Source organism: Electrona antarctica, assembly GCF_951216825.1.
Source record: "Electrona antarctica genome assembly, contig: scaffold_58, whole genome shotgun sequence".
NCBI lineage: Eukaryota > Metazoa > Chordata > Actinopteri > Myctophiformes > Myctophidae > Electrona > Electrona antarctica.
In genome coordinates, this window is record NW_027638206.1 from 376215 (window position 1) to 397978 (window position 21764).

At 46.5% G+C, this 21764-nt stretch overlaps 1 protein-coding gene across 8 annotated transcripts in view; it reads right to left on the minus strand.

Moving 5' to 3' along the window:
* eps8a (EGFR pathway substrate 8a, signaling adaptor) overlaps positions 1-21764 on the minus strand; it is a 69145-nt gene that overhangs the window by 39859 nt on the left and 7522 nt on the right. For 5 of the 8 annotated variants that reach the window (XM_079531182.1, XM_079531186.1, XM_079531183.1 and 2 more), the window contains 10 exons: positions 21201-21283; positions 18818-18957; positions 17395-17468; positions 13832-13958; positions 12750-12838; positions 11578-11652; positions 11050-11195; positions 8300-8537; positions 3240-3604; positions 379-493 (listed from right to left, as the gene is read on the minus strand). In XM_079531182.1, the coding sequence (XP_079387308.1) occupies positions 379-493; positions 3240-3604; positions 8300-8537; positions 11050-11195; positions 11578-11652; positions 12750-12838; positions 13832-13958; positions 17395-17468; positions 18818-18957; positions 21201-21283 (1452 nt within the window). The remainder of the gene's footprint in view (positions 1-378; positions 494-3239; positions 3605-8299; positions 8538-11049; positions 11196-11577; positions 11653-12749; positions 12839-13831; positions 13959-17394; positions 17469-18817; positions 18958-21200; positions 21284-21764) is intronic. The other 3 variants (XM_079531184.1, XM_079531187.1, XM_079531185.1) reach the window with 3 other exon arrangements.

Genomic DNA, 21764 nt, shown 5'->3' on the forward strand with positions numbered 1-21764 from the left:
TAAAGAAATTAAGTCATCATTGGATAATTATATGGTAATGAGGTAATAAAGTCCTGGAAATGAGGTAATCATTGTATTTAATTATATGGTAATGAGGTAATCATTGTATTTAATTATATGGTAATGATATGGTAATGAGGTAATCATTGTAGGTAATGATATGGTAATGAGGTAATCATTGTAGGTAATGATATGGTAATGAGGTAATCATTGTATTTAATGATATGGTAATGAGGTAATCATTGTAGGTAATGATATGGTAATGAGGTAATCATTGTAGGTAATGATATGGTAATGAGGTAATCATTGTATTTAATGATATGGTAATGAGGTAATCATTGTATTTAATGATATGGTAATGATATGGTAATGAGGTACCTCCACCAGCTCATCTTTAAGGACAGACAGCTCTGTGTTGTTTCTCGCCACAAAGTCGTACTTGGATTTGGCAACAAAGGTTTTCAGCTGACCTCTGACCTCCGGCCTCTGACCTCTGTGAACACACAACACAACACAGGGTTTCAGCTGACCTCTGTGAACACACAACACAACACAGGGTTTCAGCTGACCTCTGACCTCTGTGAACACACAACACAACACAGGGTTTCAGCTGACCTCTGACCTCTGTGAACACACAACACAACACAGGGTTTCAGCTGACCTCTGACCTCTGTGAACACACAACACAGGGTTTCAGCTGACCTCTGACCTCTGTGAACACACAACACAACACAGGGTTTCAGCTGACCTCTGACCTCTGTGAACACACAACACAACACAGGGTTTCAGCTGACCTCTGACCTCTGACCTCTGTGAACACACAACATACAAACATACATAACATATGTATATTATGTATGCGGCGGTGGCTCAGCGGTAGAGTGGTAACCGCAAGGTTGCCAGTTCGATCCCTGTGGGCTCCCCCAGAGTGTGTCGAAGTGTCCTTGAGCAAGACTCTAAACCCCTGATTGCTCCTGATGTGCAGGTTGGTGCCTTGCATGGTTTCCTCCGCCATCGGTGTGTGAATGTGTGTGTGAATGGGTGAATGTAATGCACAATCTATGTAAAGGTGTGTGAATGGGTGAATGTAATGCACAATCTATGTAAAGGTGTGTGAATGTGTGTGTGAATGGGTGAATGTAATGCACAATCTATGTAAAGGTGTATGAATGTGTGTGTGAATGGGTGAATGTAATGCACAATCTATGTAAAGGTGTGTGAATGTGTGTGTGAATGGGAGAATGTAATGCACAATCTATGTAAAGGTGTATGAATGGGTGAATGTAATGCACAATCTATGTAAAGGTGTGTGAATGGGAGAATGTAATGCACAATCTATGTAAAGGTGTATGAATGTGTGTGTGAATGGGTGAATGTAATGCTATCTATGTAAAGCGCCTTGAATAAAGGCGCTTTATAAATGCACCATTTACCATTTTTAACATACAAACATGACATATAACATGTATGAGTCATCACAATGCTGTGTTGCGTGCACACATCCTCCTGGGTGACGGCAGACCGCTGGGCGAGCGCTGGCGCTTTGGCATGAGGGGGGGGGGGGGGTTTGATGAGGTCAGATCGACATATGGAATGTCAGAACAGGTCAGCTCCATATATGGAGATCTGAGGGTTTGAGGTCAGATCGAGCTGCAGTCCGGCTCCATATATGCAGATCTAGGTGATGATCCAGTCTTCTCCATGTAGGGCTATCCAGGGTTTGATGAGGTCAGTGTCGTGATCTCCATATATGGAGCGTCGACCATATATGGTGGCGTGGTTTTGCAGGTTTTCATGGTAATAATATAATAATCTGACAGCCATGGAGAAGTGTCCCGAAAAACTGAAAGAGGAAAGAGAGCCTGAGCAGGACAGACAGACAGACAGACAGACAGACAGACAGACAGACAGACAGACAGACAGGGGGCAGACAGGGGGCAGACAGGGGGCAGACAGGGGGGCAGACAGGGGGGCAGACAGGGGGGCAGACAGGGGGCAGACAGGGGGCAGACAGGGGGCAGACAGGGGGGCAGACAGGGGGGCAGACAGGGGGCAGACAGGGGGGCAGACAGGGGGCAGACAGGGGGCAGACAGGGGGGCAGACAGGGGGGCAGACAGGGGGGCAGACAGGGGGCAGACAGGGGGCAGACAGGGGGGCAGACAGGGGGGCAGACAGGGGGCAGACAGGGGGGCAGACAGGGGGCAGACAGGGGGGCAGACAGGGGGGCAGACAGGGGGCAGACAGGGGGCAGACAGGGGGCAGACAGGGGGGCAGACAGGGGGCAGACAGGGGGCAGACAGGGGGGCAGATAGGGGGGCAGACAGGGGGGCAGACAGGGGGGCAGACAGGGGGGCAGACAGGGGGCAGACAGGGGGGCAGACAGGGGGGCAGACAGGGGGGCAGACAGGGGGCAGACAGGGGGCAGACAGGGGGCAGACAGGGGGGCAGACAGGGGGGCAGACAGGGGGCAGACAGGGGGCAGACAGGGGGGCAGACAGGGGGCAGACAGGGGGGCAGACAGGGGGCAGACAGGGGGGCAGACAGGGGGCAGACAGGGGGCAGACAGGGGGGCAGACAGGGGGCAGACAGGGGGGCAGACAGGGGGCAGACAGGGGGGCAGACAGGGGGGCAGACAGGGGGCAGACAGGGGGCAGACAGGGGGGCAGACAGGAGGCAGACAGGGGGCAGACAGGGGGCAGACAGGGGGCAGACAGGGGGGCAGACAGGGGGGCAGACAGGGGGGCAGACAGGGGGCAGACAGGGGGGCAGACAGGCAACATTTTAGTTGACAAAATCAACAGCGGTATTCAGTTCTCTACCGTCACGAGAAGACAGACCTCTGAAACACAGATGAAATCAGTTCAGAGAGAGAGAGAGAGAGAGAGAGAGAGAGAGAGAGAGAGAGAGAGAGAGAGAGAGAGAGAGAGAGAGACAGAGAGACATAGAGAGACAGAGAGAGAGAGAGAGAGAGAGACATAGAGAGACAGAGAGAGAGAGAGAGAGAGAGAGAGAGAGAGAGAGAGAGAGAGAGAGAGAGAGAGAGACATAGAGAGAGACAGAGAGAGAGAGAGAGAGAGTGACAGAGAGACATAGAGAGACAGAGAGAGAGAGACATAGAGAGAGAGAGAGAGAGAGAGAGAGACATAGAGAGACAGAGAGAGAGAGAGAGAGACATAGAGAGACATAGAGAGACATAGAGAGAAAGAGAGAGACAGGTTCTCCATGGCGTGGCCGTTACCTAGGGTCAGCCTGGCGGCTGACGGCGTGCCTAAAGGCGGCCACGGCCAGGTCCTGGTCCAGCATGGTCACATACCGCTGGTCCTGGTCCAGCATGGTCAGGCTGCTGTGGTTCGGCTCGCTGAGCACATACCGATCCGCCCCCGAGGGGAGTGCCTGGTAGCCGTCGGCTGATTGGTGGTACCCGTCTGGTGAGGGGAGGTACCCGTCTGCTGATTGGTGGTACACGTCTGCTGATTGGTGGTAGCCGTCTGGTGAGGGGAGGTACCCGTCTGCTGATTGGTGGTACACGTCGGCTGATTGGTGGTAGCCGTCTGTCGAGGGGTGGTACCCTTCTGGTGATTGGAGGATCTGGTTCTGCAGTCTCTGACGACGAAAAAGGAGAGACGACAAACAATTCAGCGGTGTTCAATTTGGACAGCTAATTACTTTTTACTTTTAGCCTATATATATATGTGACTACATTTGACTGAGGGACTGCCATTGGAATTTTTAGAATTTTCGTTTTTTGAAAGCAGGGAATCATAGCTTCACATTGACATATTGGTTGTTCAGTTTAACCCACCAGTTTTGGAGATTTGGCTTATAGAGTAATGTCTTGCAGAGAAACAGCAAGTTGAGAAAACAGGCTTGAAAAAGGTTCACTTCTGTGGAACATTACACCTAGCTACATGTTTAAGCATTTATTTCATATTTACATGTCTTCTGTGGTCTCTAACATTACACCTAGCTACATGTTTAAGCATTTATTTCATATTTACATGTCTTCTGTGGACTCTAACATTACACCTAGCTACATGTTTAAGCATTTATTTCATATTTTACATGTCTTCTGTGGACTCTAACATTACACCTAGCTACATGTTTAAGCATTTATTTCATATTTACATGTCTTCTGTGGACTCTAACATTACACCTAGCTACATGTTTAAGCATTTATTTATAATTTACATGTCTTCTGTGGTCTCTAACATTACACCTAGCTACATGTTTAAGCATTTATTTCATATTTACATGTCTTCTGTGGACTCTAACATTACACCTAGCTACATGTTTAAGCATTTATTTCATATTTATATGTCTTAAGCATTTATTTCATATTTACATGTCTTCTGTGGACTCTAACATTACACCTATAGCTACATGTTTGGGCATTTATCTCATATTTACATGTCGATTTCAGCTCTGACACTTATTTCAGACATGCTCTAGTATGTGAAGAGTCTGCCTGTGATATTAACCCATTTTGGGAAAAAGTTTTTCTCTGGTGAAAGCTGGAATGTGTGCGATGGCAGTCTCTCAGAGTCTCTCAGAGACTGAGTCTCTCAGAGTCTCTCAGTCTCTCAGAGTCTCTCAGAGTCTCTCAGAGTCTCTCAGTCTCTCAGAGTCTCTCAGAGTCTCTCAGTCTCTCAGAGTCTCTCAGAGTCTCTCAGAGTCTCTCAGTCTCTCAGAGTCTCTCAGAGTCTCTCTCAGTCTCTCAGAGTCTCTCAGAGTCTCTCTCAGTCTCTCAGAGTCTCTCTCAGTCTCTCAGAGTCTCTCAGAGTCTCTCAGAGTCTCTCTCAGTCTCTCTCAGTCTCTCAGAGTCTCTCAGAGTCTCTCTCAGTCTCTCAGAGTCTCTCAGAGTCTCTCAGAGTCTCTCTCAGTCTCTCAGAGTCTCTCAGAGTCTCTCTCAGTCTCTCAGAGTCTCTCAGAGTCTCTCTCAGTCTCTCAGAGTCTCTCTCAGAGTCTCTCTCAGTCTCTCAGAGTCTCTCAGTCTCTCAGAGTCTCTCTCAGTCTCTCAGAGTCTCTCTCAGTCTCTCAGAGTCTCTCAGTCTCTCAGTCTCTCTCAGTCTCTCAGAGTCTCTCTCAGTCTCTCAGAGTCTCTCAGAGTCTCTCAGAGTCTCTCAGTCTCTCAGAGTCTCTCAGAGTCTCTCTCAGTCTCTCAGAGTCTCTCAGAGTCTCTCAGAGTCTCTCTCAGTCTCTCAGAGTCTCTCTCAGTCTCTCAGAGTCTCTCTCAGTCTCTCAGAGTCTCTCTCAGTCTCTCTCAGTCTCTCAGAGTCTCTCTCAGTCTCTCAGAGTCTCTCAGAGTCTCTCTCAGTCTCTCAGAGTCTCTCTCAGTCTCTCAGAGTCTCTCAGAGTCTCTCAGAGTCTCTCTCAGTCTCTCAGAGTCTCTCTCAGTCTCTCAGAGTCTCTCAGAGTCTCTCTCAGAGTCTCTCTCAGTCTCTCAGAGTCTCTCAGAGTCTCTCAGAGTCTCTCTCAGTCTCTCAGTCTCTCAGAGTCTCTCTCAGTCTCTCAGAGTCTCTCAGAGTCTCTCAGAGTCTCTCTCAGTCTCTCAGTCTCTCAGAGTCTCTCTCAGTCTCTCAGAGTCTCTCAGAGTCTCTCAGAGTCTCTCTCAGTCTCTCAGAGTCTCTCAGAGTCTCTCTCAGTCTCTCAGAGTCTCTCTCAGTCTCTCTCAGTCTCTCAGAGTCTCTCTCAGTCTCTCAGAGTCTCTCAGAGTCTCTCTCAGTCTCTCAGAGTCTCTCTCAGTCTCTCAGAGTCTCTCAGAGTCTCTCAGAGTCTCTCTCAGTCTCTCAGAGTCTCTCAGAGTCTCTCTCAGTCTCTCAGAGTCTCTCAGAGTCTCTCAGAGTCTCTCTCAGTCTCTCAGAGTCTCTCTCAGAGTCTCTCTCAGTCTCTCAGAGTCTCTCAGTGTCTCTCTCAGTCTCTCAGAGTCTCTCTCAGTCTCTCAGAGTCTCTCTCAGAGTCTCTCTCAGTCTCTCAGAGTCTCTCAGTGTCTCTCTCAGTCTCTCAGTGTCTCTCTCAGTCTCTCAGAGTCTCTCTCAGAGTCTCTCTCAGTCTCTCTCAGAGTCTCTCTCAGTCTCTCAGAGTCTCTCAGAGTCTCTCTCAGAGTCTCTCTCAGTCTCTCAGAGTCTCTCAGAGTCTCTCAGAGTCTCTCTCAGTCTCTCAGAGTCTCTCAGAGTCTCTCAGAGTCTCTCTCAGTCTCTCAGAGTCTCTCTCAGAGTCTCTCAGAGTCTCTCAGAGTCTCTCTCAGTCTCTCAGAGTCTCTCTCAGTCTCTCAGAGTCTCTCTCAGAGTCTCTCAGAGTCTCTCAGAGTCTCTCAGAGTCTCTCAGAGTCTCTCTCAGTCTCTCAGAGTCTCTCTCAGTCTCTCAGTCTCTCTCAGTCTCTCAGAGTCTCTCAGAGTCTCTCAGAGTCTCTCTCAGTCTCTCAGTCTCTCAGAGTCTCTCTCAGTCTCTCAGTCAAATCTGGTCACATATAGGCCTATATATCTTGGGCCGCTCTTATCCCTAAAGTTATTTTGCCATTTTACACTATTAAAACAAAAAAAGTTTAAAATACCAATCTACGAGCTCACAACGTGTGATTGGCCAGTTGAACAATCGAAAAAGTTTTTTCTCTTTTTCGAAATAGTCAAAAATGCCAAATAAGTTTAGCTATAAGGGGTAAGTGGTGACGCAACCTGGAACCCCCTGGAACCCCCTGGAACTCCCTGGAACCCCTGGAACCCCCTGGAACCCCCTGGAACAACATGTTTTCAGATGGGGGTCGGAGGCCAAATACAGATCATTTTTGGGGTTCTTGACATGAAATAGTTTGAGAACCACTGATATAGAAACATGAGGTTTTAACCCTGTGAGAACCACTGACATAGAAACATAGGGTTTAACCCTGTGAGAACCACTGATATAGAAACATGAGGTTTAACCCTGTGAGAACCACTGACATAGAAACATGAGGTTTTAACCCTGTGAGAACCACTGACATAGAAACATGAGGTTTTAACCCTGTGAGAACCACTGACATAGAAACATGAGGTTTTAACCCTGTGAGAACCACTGATACAGAAACATGAGGTTTTAACCCTGTGAGAACCACTGATACAGAAACATGAGGTTTTAACCCTGTGAGAACCACTGATATAGAAACATGAGGTTTTAACCCTGTGAGAACCACTGACATAGAAACATGAGGTTTTAACCCTGTGAGAACCACTGATATAGAAACATGAGGTTTTAACCCTGTGAGAACCACTGATACAGAAACATGAGGTTTTAACCCTGTGAGAACCACTGATACAGAAACATGAGGTTTTAACCCTGTGAGAACCACTGATATAGAAACATGAGGTTTTAACCCTGTGAGAACCACTGATATAGAAACATGCGGTTTTAACCCTGTGAGAACCACTGATATAGAAACATGAGGTTTTAACCCTGTGAGAACCCCTGATACAGAAACATGAGGTTTTAACCCTGTGAGAACCACTGATACAGAAACATGAGGTTTTAACCCTGTGAGAACCACTGATACAGAAACATGAGGTTTTAACCCTGTGAGAACCACTGACATAGAAACATGAGGTTTTAACCCTGTGAGAACCACTGATATAGAAACATGAGGTTTTAACCCTGTGAGAACCACTGATATAGAAACAGGAGGTTTTAACCCTGTGAGAACCACTGATATAGAAACATGAGGTTTTAACCCTGTGAGAACCACTGATACAGAAACATAGGGTTTAACCCTGTGAGAACTACTGATATAGAAACATGAGGTTTTAACCCTGTGAGAACCACTGACATAGAAACATGAGGTTTTAACCCCGTGAGAACCACTGATATAGAAACATGAGGTTTTAACCCTGTGAGAACCACTGACATAGAAACATGAGGTTTTAACCCTGTGAGAACCACTGATATAGAAACATGAGGTTTTCAGAAAAACGATGATTTAGAAGACATTTGTAGAATCTGGTTCTCGATCCTAGACCTGAGGACAACATTTAAAAAAATGTTTCTGTATCAATGTTTCTATATCAGTGGTTCTCAAACTATTTCATGTCAAGAACCCCAAAAATGATCTGTACTTCCAGGGGACACGCCCCCCCCCCCCCCCCAGAAGCAAAGATTTGAGTTAAAAAACGTTCGCTCTGAAAGAATATTATATTCAAAGATTTGCGCCACATTTTCATGATTTTTCAAAAATAGCAGATCTACAAGCTCAGAATGCTTAAAACACCAAAAGAGGGGTTCCCACCCAGAATGTGTTAATGAGGTTGTGAGTGAAATAAAGTGTGGTGTCGTCACCTCTCCATCCGGTGGTCTCTGGACCTGGGACTGGGCGATGGTCTGGGCCGGTCTCTGGACCTGGGACTGAGCGATGGTCTGGGCCGGTCTCTGGACCTGGGACTGGGCGATGGTCTGGGCGATGCGGCTCAGCTCCTGCTCTCGGGACGGTCCCAGGAACGCCAGGACGGGAGGCTCCCAGCCGTCACGGAAACGCAGCGCGCACGCAGGGAAGAACTGCTCCTCGGGCCACTCCGACCTATGGGACGGAAACATTTACATTGAATTATACTGCTCTGAGGGCCACTCCGACCTATGGGACGGAAACATTTACATTGAATTATACTGCTCTGAGGGCCACTCCGACCTATGGGACGGAAACATTTACATTGAATTATACTGCTCTGAGGGCCACTCCGACCTATGGGACGGAAACATTTACATTGAATTATACTGCTCTGAGGGCCACTCCGACCTATGGGACGGAAACATTTACAATGAATTACTGCTCCGAGGGCCACTCCGACCTATGGGACGGAAACGTTTACATTGAATTATACTGCACTCCGACCTATGGGACGGAAACATTTACAACTAGAAAAAGTGCCCTTCTGGGCACAGGTCTCTAGCCTGGCTTGGCCAGCCTCATAGCGGGGATTCACTGAAGATTCTTCCCCGCATATGAGTCTGGACTTCGGCCATAGGCAGCTTGAAAAGCGGGCGTTAGTAAATGTTGCATTTATAAATGGTAAATGGTGCATTTATATAGCGCCTTTATCCAAGGCGCTTTACAGAGATTGTGCATTACATTCACCCATTCACACACACATTCATACACCGATGGCAGTGGAAACCATGCAAGGCACCAACTAGCACATCGGGAGCAATTAGGGGTTCAGTGTCTTGCTCAAGGACACTTCGACAGTAACTCTGGGGGAGCCCGGGTTTGAACTGGCAACCTTGCGGTTACCATCCAGACACTCTACCCCTGAATCAGCGTAACAAAAAGCTGACGTCACCACACAGTGCGCTGGTCCGCTCCTCATACCACGGCAACCACGCTAAAAACAACAAGGTCTGTTTAATAGTTTCTAATTTATACGTGAGCGAGATATGTCGGATATATGTCAGAGTCTATATCTGAAATAACTGCTGTTCTTATCGTTTCTGTGTAAACTTTTAAACTTGTTGCGTTGAGGGCAGCCATTGTTGTTTTGAAAGTACTGCAGCATGAATGTTACGTCACCATATACACATGAACCAATCAGAGGCTGCTTTTCACTGTTGTACGGACAGCCGTTGAAACGCAGTCACTGATTGGCCGCGATCATTTTCTGATTTCTCCAGCTTCCGCATACTCTGTCAATGAGTCCGAGGGTTAGGGTCTAGGCCTAACCCTAACCCTAACTCTCTCTGCCAATGAGCCCGAGTCCAGACCCATATGCGGGGAGGAAACATCAGTGAACCCTCGCTATGAGTCTGGCCGTGCCAGGCTAACAGGGACCCCCCAGGAGGATAGGACTATAGCCTGTTAGCCAGGCTAACAGGGACCCCCCAGGAGGATAGGACTATAGCCTGTTAGCCAGGCTAACAGGGACCCCCCAGGAGGATAGGACTATAGCCTGTTAGCCAGGCTAACAGGGACCCCCCAGGAGGATAGGACTATAGCCTGTTAGCCAGGCTAACAGGGACCCCCCAGGAGGATAGGACTATAGCCTGTTAGCCAGGCTAACAGGGACCCCCCAGGAGGATAGGACTATAGCCTGTTAGCCAGGCTAACAGGGACCCCCCAGGAGGATAGGACTATAGCCTGTTAGCCAGGCTAACAGGGACCCCCCAGGAGGATAGGACTATAGCCTGTTAGCCAGGCTAACAGGTCTCCACCAGGAGGATAGGACTATAGCCTGTTAGCCAGGCTAACAGGGACCCCCCAGGAGGATAGGACTATAGCCTGTTAGCCAGGCTAACAGGGACCCCCCAGGAGGATAGGACTATAGCCTGTTAGTCAGGCTAACAGGGACCCCCCAGGAGGATAGGACTATAGCCTGTTAGCCAGGCTAACAGGTCTCCACCAGGAGGATAGGACTATAGCCTGTTAGCCAGGCTAACAGGTCTCCACCAGGAGGATAGGACTGTGTGAGATGTTTGGCAAAATGTTTAGGAGTAATATAAACATGTTTGCCTTTGATGGCAATTGGATGATTTGAGGCATTTTGTTCCAAAAATGTGTTTTGCAAAAATCAACCTGTTGGTGGCGCTATAACAGGCCAATGTGAAAAGGGTGGGATATATTCCTCAGCCTAGTAAGAAAATGTGTGAAAGATTTCACGTAAATTGCATGCTGCGTTCATGATTTGAGGCTTTTGTTCAAAACGGGGCAATCTTGCAAACTGTGAAAGCCAATTATAGCCAATTAGGATGGAATATGAAATATGTGACAGATCCGACTTGAGCACATGACCATAGAGATACTGTGTAACGATTTGTGAGATTTTTGGACAGAATCTGGAGGAGTAATATCAAAACATGTGTTTTACAAAAGCTCCACACGTCCCATTCTCCCTTCTCTAAAACGCCCTGGACAACGCTCCACACTTCCCAGACTATTCTCCCTTCTGGCTAAGGTTAGGGAGAAGAGTCTGGGACGTGTGGAGCGTTGTCCAGGGTGTTTTAGAGAAGGGAGAAGAGTCTGGGACGCGTGGAGCGTTGTCCAGGGTGTTTTAGGGACGTGTGGAGCGTTGTCCAGGGTGTTTTAGGTAAACACATCTCACCTGCATCGGGTCCATCCGTCGCTCAGGGCCGTCCAGACGTGCTTCTCCTCGGCAGTGAGTGAGTTCTGGAGGAACTGGACCGTCTCTCTGGTCAGCAGAGGAACCACCACGCTACGAGCTAGCTCCACGCTGGAGGTCTGGATCACCTGGGGAGCGAGCGCACACATGCACACACGCACACGCACACACACGCACACACGCACACACACAGTCAGCCGAGGAACCACCACAGGCGATATTGATCATTGATAACCTTATCGACGGATTAACCGGTTAGTTGATCAGCAGTTTTTTTTTCTAACTGTATTTGATGATTTTTATTTTGCATAGAAGTGAAATATTTGTACGTCTTGAAATGTTCTGATGAATTGAAAATCGAGGACCCTTATGGAAACAAGTAAACAAGTCTAAAAAATAGTGTTTTTTCTGGTTTTAACTGTAGCCATTCTACAATCTGTTAATACAATGTTCAATTAAACAACCAATCAACCAATCAATCAATCAACCAACCAATCAGAAGACACCTACCATCCTCAGTGGAGTGAACAGGAAGTGCAGCAGGTCAAGAGCACTTGGGTTCTGGATGTGGTCGCTGAGTTTGGCCTGTAGGTGGCAGCAAAACACCAGGACATTAGCATTACGAGCATTGCACACACACACACACACACACACACACACACACACACACACACACACACACACACACACACACACACACACACACACACACACACACACACACACACACACACACACACACACACCAGCAGCTTGACAATACAATTCATAATTTATTTAGGCATTTAGCAGCTGGCTAGTCTCTACAGTGACTACAATATGCTACTGTGAGTCAACACACACACACACACACACACACACACACACACACACACACACACACACACACACACACACACACACACACACACACACACACACACACACACACACACACACACACACACACACACACACACACACACACACACACACACACACACACACAAAAAAAGAAAAGGCAGCGATCCGAGGACTCAAAAAGGTGTCAAAATGAGGAGAAGGTGGATCAGTGCTGTTTTCGTCGACTAAAACTAAGACGAAAAATGTTTGTCGACTACCTTTTTCCACGGATGAAAACTACATGGAAACTAAATGAATGGACAAGAGATCCAGTATAAGTCAGTTTACAATTAGTTGCATGCTGAAAATAGCAGATCTACAAGCTGTCAGATACCTGTCCTGATGAAGACTCCTGTGAGTTCAACAGCAGGTTGAAGGTAACAGAAATGATGAGGTAACATAATTGATGAGGTAACAGGAATGAGTGTAACCTCACCAGCAGGTTGAAGGTAGCATAAATAACGAGGTAACAGGAATGAGTGTAACCTCACCAACAGGTTGAAGGTAGCATAAATAATGAGGTAACAGGAATGAGTGTAACCTCACCAACAGGTTGAAGGTAGCATAAATAATGAGGTAACAGGAATGAGTGTAACCTCCCCAGCAGGTTGAAGGTAGCATGCATAATGAGGTAACATAAATAATGAGGTAACAGGAATGAGTGTAACCTCACCAACAGGTTGAAGGTAGCATAAATAATGAGGTAACAGGAATGAGTGTAACCTCACCAACAGGTTGAAGGTAGCATAAATAATGAGGTAACAGAAATGATGAGGTAACAGGAATGAGTGTAACCTCACCAGCAGATTGAAGGCGTGCTTAAACTTCTGCAGGCAGTCGACAAACTCGTCCTCGCCCGGAGGCCTCGATCGCAGCGTTAGAACTCCCTCTGGTGGACAGAAGTGTGAATGGCACATGTGTTGACATGAAGCAACTTATATTAACTCCTTAGATGGGGGGGGGGGATCCGTATAGTTTAGAAAAATGAAAAATGACATCACAAACAGCGAGGCGATGGGTCGCTCATGGTGACGATCGAGGCCAGACACGGCCACAATTATCTTTCAACCGAAAATGCAATATTCGGACGACCCCTTAGTTTCGTCCGAATATTGCATTTTGGTGCATATTATGAGCCATACTGTTTCTTCCGTGATGCTAAAAACAGGTGATTTATCAAATATCGGGATCTCGTTCTCGGGTTTCAAGGAGTTAACATGAAAGACAGAACAGTGCCAGACCATTGAGTAGAATAATTTTAAAGTCAACCCTAAAAACAACCGGAAGCCTTAATGCAGTGAAGCCATCTTAGTTTTAGTTAAAACTCTGGCTGCCGCATTTTGGACAAGTTGTAAATAATCTGTCTGTTGTTTTCTTTGGCAGGCCAGACAAAAAAAAGGACAAGGATCAGCGTTTTTCCCCACGACAGACGGGCTTTAATTCACGCAATATTTCTAAGGTTTTACCAAATCCTGCCTGGCCCGCCTGGAGGTGTGAAGTCCACTCCCGAGGGGGGAGGGAGGGGGACGGGGTCACTATGACCCAAAACAAATAGGCAGAGATGAAGTATGACTGCATTCATAATTAGAAAATGTTTCAGATGAAAAAAAACAGATGATTTGAATGGAATTTTTAGGAAAACAACACGAACTTGACATGAAAATGTTTGAACGACTGACATAGAAACATAAGGTTTTCAGAATTAATTTTAAACACAGTAGTTCTAGGGCTTTAAGCCACTAGTCCACTATTCAACTAGCCGACCGCGCGTGCGGACTCGGCCCCCAGCCTGGTACCCTAGTCAAAATATGGCCCTTGAGGAAAATGAATTGGGGAACCCTGGTATAGGGGGTAGTTTCCAGAGTCCCAGGACTCTCCTCACCTCCTGGACTCTTCTTCTTGCCCTTCTTGGTCTTCTTCCGTCGGGACAGCTGGTGGTACGCCTCGGCTGCCTTCTGGAGGCTCGTCACCAAGAACTCGATGTCGTCCAGGATGTGGTTGAGGATTTGCTGCAAGAGAAGAGAAAACAGCAAAACGACAACATTGATAATCTTCTCTCTTGTTTTAACCCATTCTGGGCGGGAACCCCTTTTGGTGTTTTAATCCATTCTGGGCGGGAACCCCTTTTGGTGTTAGCATTATGTTATGCTTTAGCTATTGAAAAATAGCAGATCTACAAGCTCATAGCGCGCCACCAAGTGGCGCGCTACGAGCTTGTAGGTCTGCTATTTTTGAAAAATCGTGAAAATGTGGCTCAAATCTTTGAATATATATTCTTACAGATTTTTTTTTTTTATGTTTAGTGCGTGCGTGCGTGCGTGCGTGCGTGCGTGCGTGCGTGCGTGTGTTGAACCCGAGCTACCAGACATGTGTAACCTTTGTTTTAACTTCTCGTGCAACACATTTCTATTTTTTTTTTAATCAAATATTGACTCTGATTGGCTGATGATAAGCCAACCAAGGTGACTTTATCCAATGATTAAACTTCATCAAACAAACGACAGTAATGATTGGTCGAGGCTCCTAACACTAGTATTGTGTTGTTTTTGGCAGCAAATTTCTATTTTAGTTTTAGTCATAGTCTTTGGACTGAAACTTCATTTAGTTTTAGTCACATTTTAGTCGACTAAAATGTTGATTTAGTCGACTAAAATGTGTTTTGGCGGGCCTTGATGCCGTCGTGATGGCTGGTTTTACACTTGCTGAAAATAGCCGATCTACAAGCTCACTGCGACGCGTTGTGAGCTTGTAGATCGGCTATTTTCAGCATGAAACCAAAAATGTCTTATAATCAGTGTTGGGCATAACGGCGTTTAAACAAACGGCGTTACCTAACGTCGTTATTTTTTCCAGTAACGGGTAATCTAATTAATTACAATTTCCATCGTTACAACACCGTTACTGACAATGAAATGTGCTCCGTTACTATGTCAAGCTTTCTGTTACCACGGGCTGGCTGACAGTGTGTGTGTGTGTATGTGTGTGTGTGTGTGTGTGTGTGTGTGTGTGTGTGTGTGTGCGCGTGCGCTACTACAGGCTGGGGCTGCTGCTCCTCTTGCTGCAAACATGACACGGTTAGAAAAAAAGAGAGCGGTCGTCGGTCCATGCGTGACTAATTATTTGAAATAAAACCTTTTTTCTGTCCACACACAGTCCTATATGACAGTCACATGACATAGCCTACCTTTTCACTTCACTCGAGTGACTAGTCGTTTTGTTTGTGAGCGGATCTGCACGAAACTAGCCTACATGTGTTGAGTTTGTTTTTGTTTGGTTCCATTGTGTGTATAATTCGACTGCGTTGCGCGGTGGTGCGGCCGATCTACAAACTCACAACGCGTCGCACTGCGACGCATTGTGAGCTTGCAGATCTGCTCTAATTCTGCAGCGCAAGCGTGCACGGCAGATGCAGAGTTTGTTTTTGTTTCGTTCCATTGACCGAGCGGAGACAAATTGCACGACCGTAGACTCCAGCTTAACGGGAGGATGAAGTGACGCCAGTTTGGAGGAGGAGGCGACGCGTGGCCGTCGGAGGCTCCCCTCGGGGGCTGCCCGGCCCCAAACCGACCGTAGCTTATCAACTTCGACGGAACGACATGTTTTCAGAGAGAACTCTCGGGGCCTCTAGCCGTCGTGCGTAGCGCTAATAACCGCCCCTGCCTATTTTATCTCGACTCTGAAATGGAAAGTGTTTCTTTTTTTTCTTCCAAAAAAAAACAAAAAACGCTGCCTAGCGCGGCACAATTCGCACCCTAAATGCGGCCCTGAATACCAGTTGTCTTGTCTGAAGTTGTAACTTAGACAGTTTTTCTTTAATTTACACTAAAAGCACTGTAGTGTAGTCCAGTGTTTTTCTTTATAGTTGACAAATGTATGTGAACATGTTGCTCTGTAAAGTTTTAAACCAAATTAAGGAAGCATTTTGACTAGCACAACTGTCACTGAATGGAAAATAGGTTACTTACTTTTATTTCAACATATTGAGACTTAAAAACTGGACTTGCAATACATATATTGAAGTTGAAGTTTATTTCTCCCTCAAATGGCAAAGGTTATTAATAATAACCTTTGCCATTTGAGGGAGAAATAAACACATAATAACTTATTATGTGTAAGTTGTAAGTAGGCCTACCTGTCTATGCTGTTCTACTCTATGCACCTGGCTTGTGAAACCTGCTCCCAAAAACAATCCAAATTCTTTGACATATTACAACTTTTTTACGCAAATAGTTACTTTTCCTAGTAACTAGTTACTTTTACAATAGAGTAATTCAGTTACTAACTCAGTTACTTTTTTGGAGAAGTAACTAGTAACTATAACTAATTACTTTTTTAAAGTAACGCGCCCAACACTGCTTATAATGGATCTCTTGTCCACTAGTCCCTTCCTAGTGGATCTCTTGTCCACTAGTCCCTTCCTCACATGTTAGTCTAGTTTTTATTCAGTCAGTATATTTAGTCTTTAGTTTTAGTCATAGCTTAGTTTTCATTTAGTTTCCATGTAGTTTTCATTTAGTTTCCATGTAGTTTTCATTTAGTTTCCATGTAGTTTTCATTTAGTTTCCATGTAGTTTTCGTCGGTGAAAAAAAGGTAGTCGACGATCATTTTTCGTTTTAGTCGACGGAAACAACACCGTCTGGAAATGAACAGAAACACGTGGAGGAGCCCCTGCTCTGTGACGGGAATGAGAACATCAAGGGTTAACCCATGAGAACATGAGAATGAGAACATCAAGGGTTAACCCATGAGAACGAGAACATCAAGGAATAACCCATGAGAACATGAGAATGAGAACATCAAGGGTTAAGGTGCTTGCAGTCTGGACGACACGTCTCTCCTGATCCAGGGAGCTCTCCGTGGTTTTGACCTGATGGATATACTAAGCTCTTCACGTCGCGGTCCACGAAGGTCGCGGTACAAAGGTCAGAGGTCAAGCACAACTCACCATGTCACAGTCCAAAGGTCAGAGGTCAAGCACAACTCACCACGTCGCGGTCCAAAGGTCAGAGGTCAAGCACAACTCACCACGTCGCGGTCCAAAGGTCAGAGGTCAAGGCCTCAACTCACCACGTCACGGTCCAAAGGTCAGAGGTCAAGGCCTCAACTCACCATGTCACGGTTCAAAGGTCAGAGGTCAAGGCCTCAACTCACCATGTCACGATCCAAAGGTCAGAGGTCAAGGCCTCAACTCACCACGTCACGGTCCAAAGGTCAGAGGTCAAGGCCTCAACTCACCACGTCACGGTCCAAAGGTCAGAGGTCAAGGCCACAACTCACCACGTCACGGTCCAAAGGTCAGAGGTCAAGGCCACAACTCACCACGTCACGGTCCAAAGGTCAGAGGTCAAGGCCACAACTCACCATGTCACGTCCAAAGGTCAGAGGTCAAGGCCAGAACTCACCACGTCGCGGTCCAAAGGTCAGAGGTCAAGGCCAGAACTCACCACGTCGCGGTCCACCCGCGCGGCGATCATCTCTGGACACACCCCCTCCTCCGCGTACGGCCTCTGATCGTTGTCTGGTGACAGAGAGACAGGACGACACATCAGCCTGTCTGTCTGACACACTGTCTGTCTGTCTGTCTGTCTGGAACTATCTGATGAAATGCCTGTCTGTCTGCCTGTCTGTAACTATCTGATGAAATGCCTGTCTGTCTGCCTGTCTGTAACTATCTGATGAAATGCCTGTCTGTCTGACACACTGTCTGTCTGTCTGTCTGGAACTATCTGATGAAATGCCTGTCTGTCAGCCTGTATGTCTGTCTGTCTGGAACTATCTGATGAAATGCCTGTCTGTCTGTCTGTCTGCCTGTCTGTCTGTCTGGAACTATCTGATGAAATGCCTGTCTGTCTGTCTGCCTGTCTGTCTGTCTGGAACTATCTGATGAAATGCCTGTCTGTCTGTCTGCCTGTCTGTCTGGAACTATCTGATGAAATGCCTGTCTGTCTGTCTGCCTGTCTGTCTGGAACTATCTGATGAAATGCCTGTCTGTCTGTCTGCCTGTCTGTCTGTCTGGAACTATCTGATGAAATGCCTGTCTGTCTGTCTGCCTGTCTGTCTGGAACTATCTGATGAAATGCCTGTCTGCCTGTCTGTCTGTCTGGAACTATCTGATGAAATGCCTGTCTGTCTGTCTGCCTGTCTGTCTGGAACTATCTGATGAAATGCCTGTCTGTCTGCCTGTATGTCTGTCTGTCTGTCTGTCTGTCTGGAACTATCTGATGAAATGCCTGTCTGTCTGTCTGCCTGTCTGTCTGCCTGGAACTATCTGATGAAATGCCTGTCTGTCTGTCTGCCTGGAACTATCTGATGAAATGCCTGTCTGTCTGTCTGTCTGCCTGTCTGTCTGCCTGGAACTATCTGATGAAATGCCTGTCTGTCTGTCTGTCTGCCTGTAACTATCTGATGAAATGCCTGTCTGTCTGTCTGTCTGTCTGCCTGTCTGCCTGGAACTATCTGATGAAATGCCTGTCTGTCTGTCTGTCTGTCTGTCTGTCTGTCTGGAACTATCTGATGAAATGCCTGTCTGTCTGTCTGTCTGTCTGTCTGTCTGTCTGTCGTAACTATCTGATGAAACACAGTAACCCTGGTGTTATGTAAAACAAAAAGGGCCTTTCTCAGCCCCGCCCCTCTCCTCTCGGCCCCGCCCCTCTCCCACTGTTTATATTGTGTTTAGTTTCGCAGCACATAATGCCCTTACTGGGCTGCATTCAAGACACCTGACTTGTGTCTGAACACCCCCCCATCAAACAAAATGTTTGGTCACCCCCTACTGGTGCTGCGGCCATCTTGGAAACTAAAACACAACATAAACAATGGGAGAGGGGTTTGGTTCTTCTCCCCTGGACGAGAACCAAATGGACTCACAGTCCTGCTGCTCGCTGGCCCAGGCCGACCAGGCGGCCACGCGGCCCTTCACGTCCACCCCCCCCACGCTGGAGGGGGGGGGCTCGGGGGCGGGGGAGGCGGGGGGAGGCGGGATCACCCCGTCGCTCTTCAGGATCATCCTGAGAGAGAGAGAGAGAGAGAGAGAGAGAGAGATTTAAAACCATTTAGAATGTTGCCTCACAGCTTTTACACCACTTTTTTAACCTTTTATTTATTGCTTTTGACAAAATGAGGTACAAACAGGTACAGTATAATCCAATTAATGTCAAAAGTACATTTTTTTCTTTTTTCCCTTTGTGCTCTTACACCCCCCCCCCCCCCCCCCCCACCCTTGGTCCAACATACAACGTGCAACATACGACCAAAAAAACATACAATTACAAACAAACAAAAATAAAAAATAATAATAGTTATGATGCATCTCGCTATCCCTCCTGGCACTTCCTCGTGGCACATATGGTATACATACATTTTTATTTTGTTATTATATTTTTTAGAGCTTGTCAACCTGTGGAGTTGATGGTTGTCTCCTGTAGCGTCTTTAGCTCAGTTATATGTTTAATCATAGGGCCCCATCCATACCTGGTCATGTTTAATCATAGGGCCCCATCCATACCTGGTCATGTTTAATCATAGGGCCCCATCCATACCTGGTCATGTTTAATCATAGGGCCCCATCCATACCTGGTCATGTTTAATCATAGGGCCCCATCCATACCTGGTCACATTGTCCTGGTGTTCCCCTCAAGTTAAATTTAATTTTCTCCAAGTTTAGATACATCATGAGGTCTTTAACCCATTCTGACCTGAGATCAGATTCTAAAAATGTCTTCTACATCCTGACAGTTTTCTGAAAAAGCTATGTTTCTATGTCAGTCGTTCTTTGATTTTTCAAAAATAGCAGATCTACGAGCTTGTAGATCTGCTATTTTTCAATAGCTAAAGCATAACATAATGCTAACACCAAAAGGGGTTCCCGCCCAGAATGGTTAAGCCATATAGATGCTTTAGGGGACCCTAAATATTTTACACCACTTTAACAGTTATCTGCCTGATGTCAATTCTACAAATGTCTTCTAAATCATAAATCTATGTCAGTGGTTCTCACAGGGTTAAACCCCATGTTTCTATATCAGTGGTTCTCACAGGGTTAAACCCCATGTTTCTATATCAGTGGTTCTCACAGGGTTAAACCTCATGTTTCTATATCAGTGGTTCTCACAGGGTTAAACCCCATGTTTCTATGTCAGTGGTTCTCACAGGGTTAAACCCTATGGTCCTCATTCACAACGGCGTTTACGCTCATAAAGTGACGTTACGTGAGCGGAGCGTGAGCGGACAGGCATTTACGTGGATTCCCACATTACGTGGGAATTCATGAACTTGAACGTGAACTTGACGGTAACGTTGTTTGGTCGGAAACTCCGCTAAAAGCTGCGCCAGCTGAAATGAAATGAAATGAAATCTATATTTACCCAGGGTATCTGGGCTAAGCTCAAGAACTTGTTTCCAGCCAGGCCCTGCTCATAGAACACATTTCATCGTAGTGGTTGATGCCTTGTTCAAGGGCATTTCAGCGGTGGTAATTTTAACGTGTCGGACGGCTGATTCGAACTGGGAACCTTCCGGTATCTAGACCGCGCCGCTATCCGTTCGGCCACCGCTGCCACAGCTCAGAGGGTCGTGTACTGCTTGCGTAGATTTATTCAGAAGGCTTTAGTCTTCATGCTGACTCAATTAAAAGTCCCCAAATCTCAGATAAAATATGTAGGCATGTGTCCAAAACATTGGTCAGCACATAAAAAAATGATAGCTTATATAAAAGCCAAGTATCACTTGTATGCCTAAATGCATGCATTCTAGAGGCAGGTTAGCCTAGAGTCCCATACAGAAACTGCCCCTGCAAGCCCGACACCTTTTTATTTATTTATTAGGATATTTCTAGCATGCGCGATTGCGCTGCTCACTTGACAGCTTTCTACTCGCAGTGCAACGCGTTGTGAGCTTGTAGATCGGCTCTTGCGGACTCGCGCTGCATGTTAAAAAACAAACTCACAATTATAATAAGAACATACACTTATCTGCATTCTGCACTGTACGAATCCAACGTTGTTTAGTGTAGTAATGTCTGCAGTATAGGCCTATTGAAATTGTTTTTGTTACGGAGCTCCTTTGAGTCAGTCTGACTGTCGGTGTGAGGGGGGGGGGATTAGCCCTATATAAAAAATAGAAGACCACATTAGCCTATTTGAATGAATGGCATCAGCGTGTTTGAAAGTCGGCCAGTCATGTATGTATGTATGTATGTGTGTGTGTATGTGTATGTGTATGTATGTATGTATGTATGTATGTAAACACTGACCTCAGAGCGTCCGGCCTCCTCTTCACCTTCCCTCCTTTGGCGTCCAGCATGGCACTCTCTATGTCTGCCTGGATCAGGTTGGCCTGTAGGGGGAGGGGGAGGGGGAGGGGTTGGGGGAGGGCACAAACATCACACACAGTTAAGCAATATTACACCAGAGGGTGTGGTTTAACGTGATTATTGCCACGACAGTGATGCAGTCAGGAACGAGACGTAGTCGAGTTCCGCAAGCATCACTGAAGTTTCAACCAATCAGATTGCTTCCTCCAAACGACCTGTGGTATAATTTGAGTTATTACTTCAGGACTGAGATCAGATTCTACAAATGTCTTCTTAAACCTTTTCTATGCACATAAAGACTGCGGATTTACGGCCGGTTTTAGGTAGATTACATCATCGGAAAGTGTTGGTGAAAAACGCGGGATTCTTTTTCTAAAAGGGCTTCTAGCTTGACTCGACATTTCTTTGTGACCAGAACAGTACCTTAATGTCCTGACAGTGGACCAGAACAGTACCTTAATGTCCTGACAGTGGACCAGAACAGTACCTTAATGTCCTCACAGT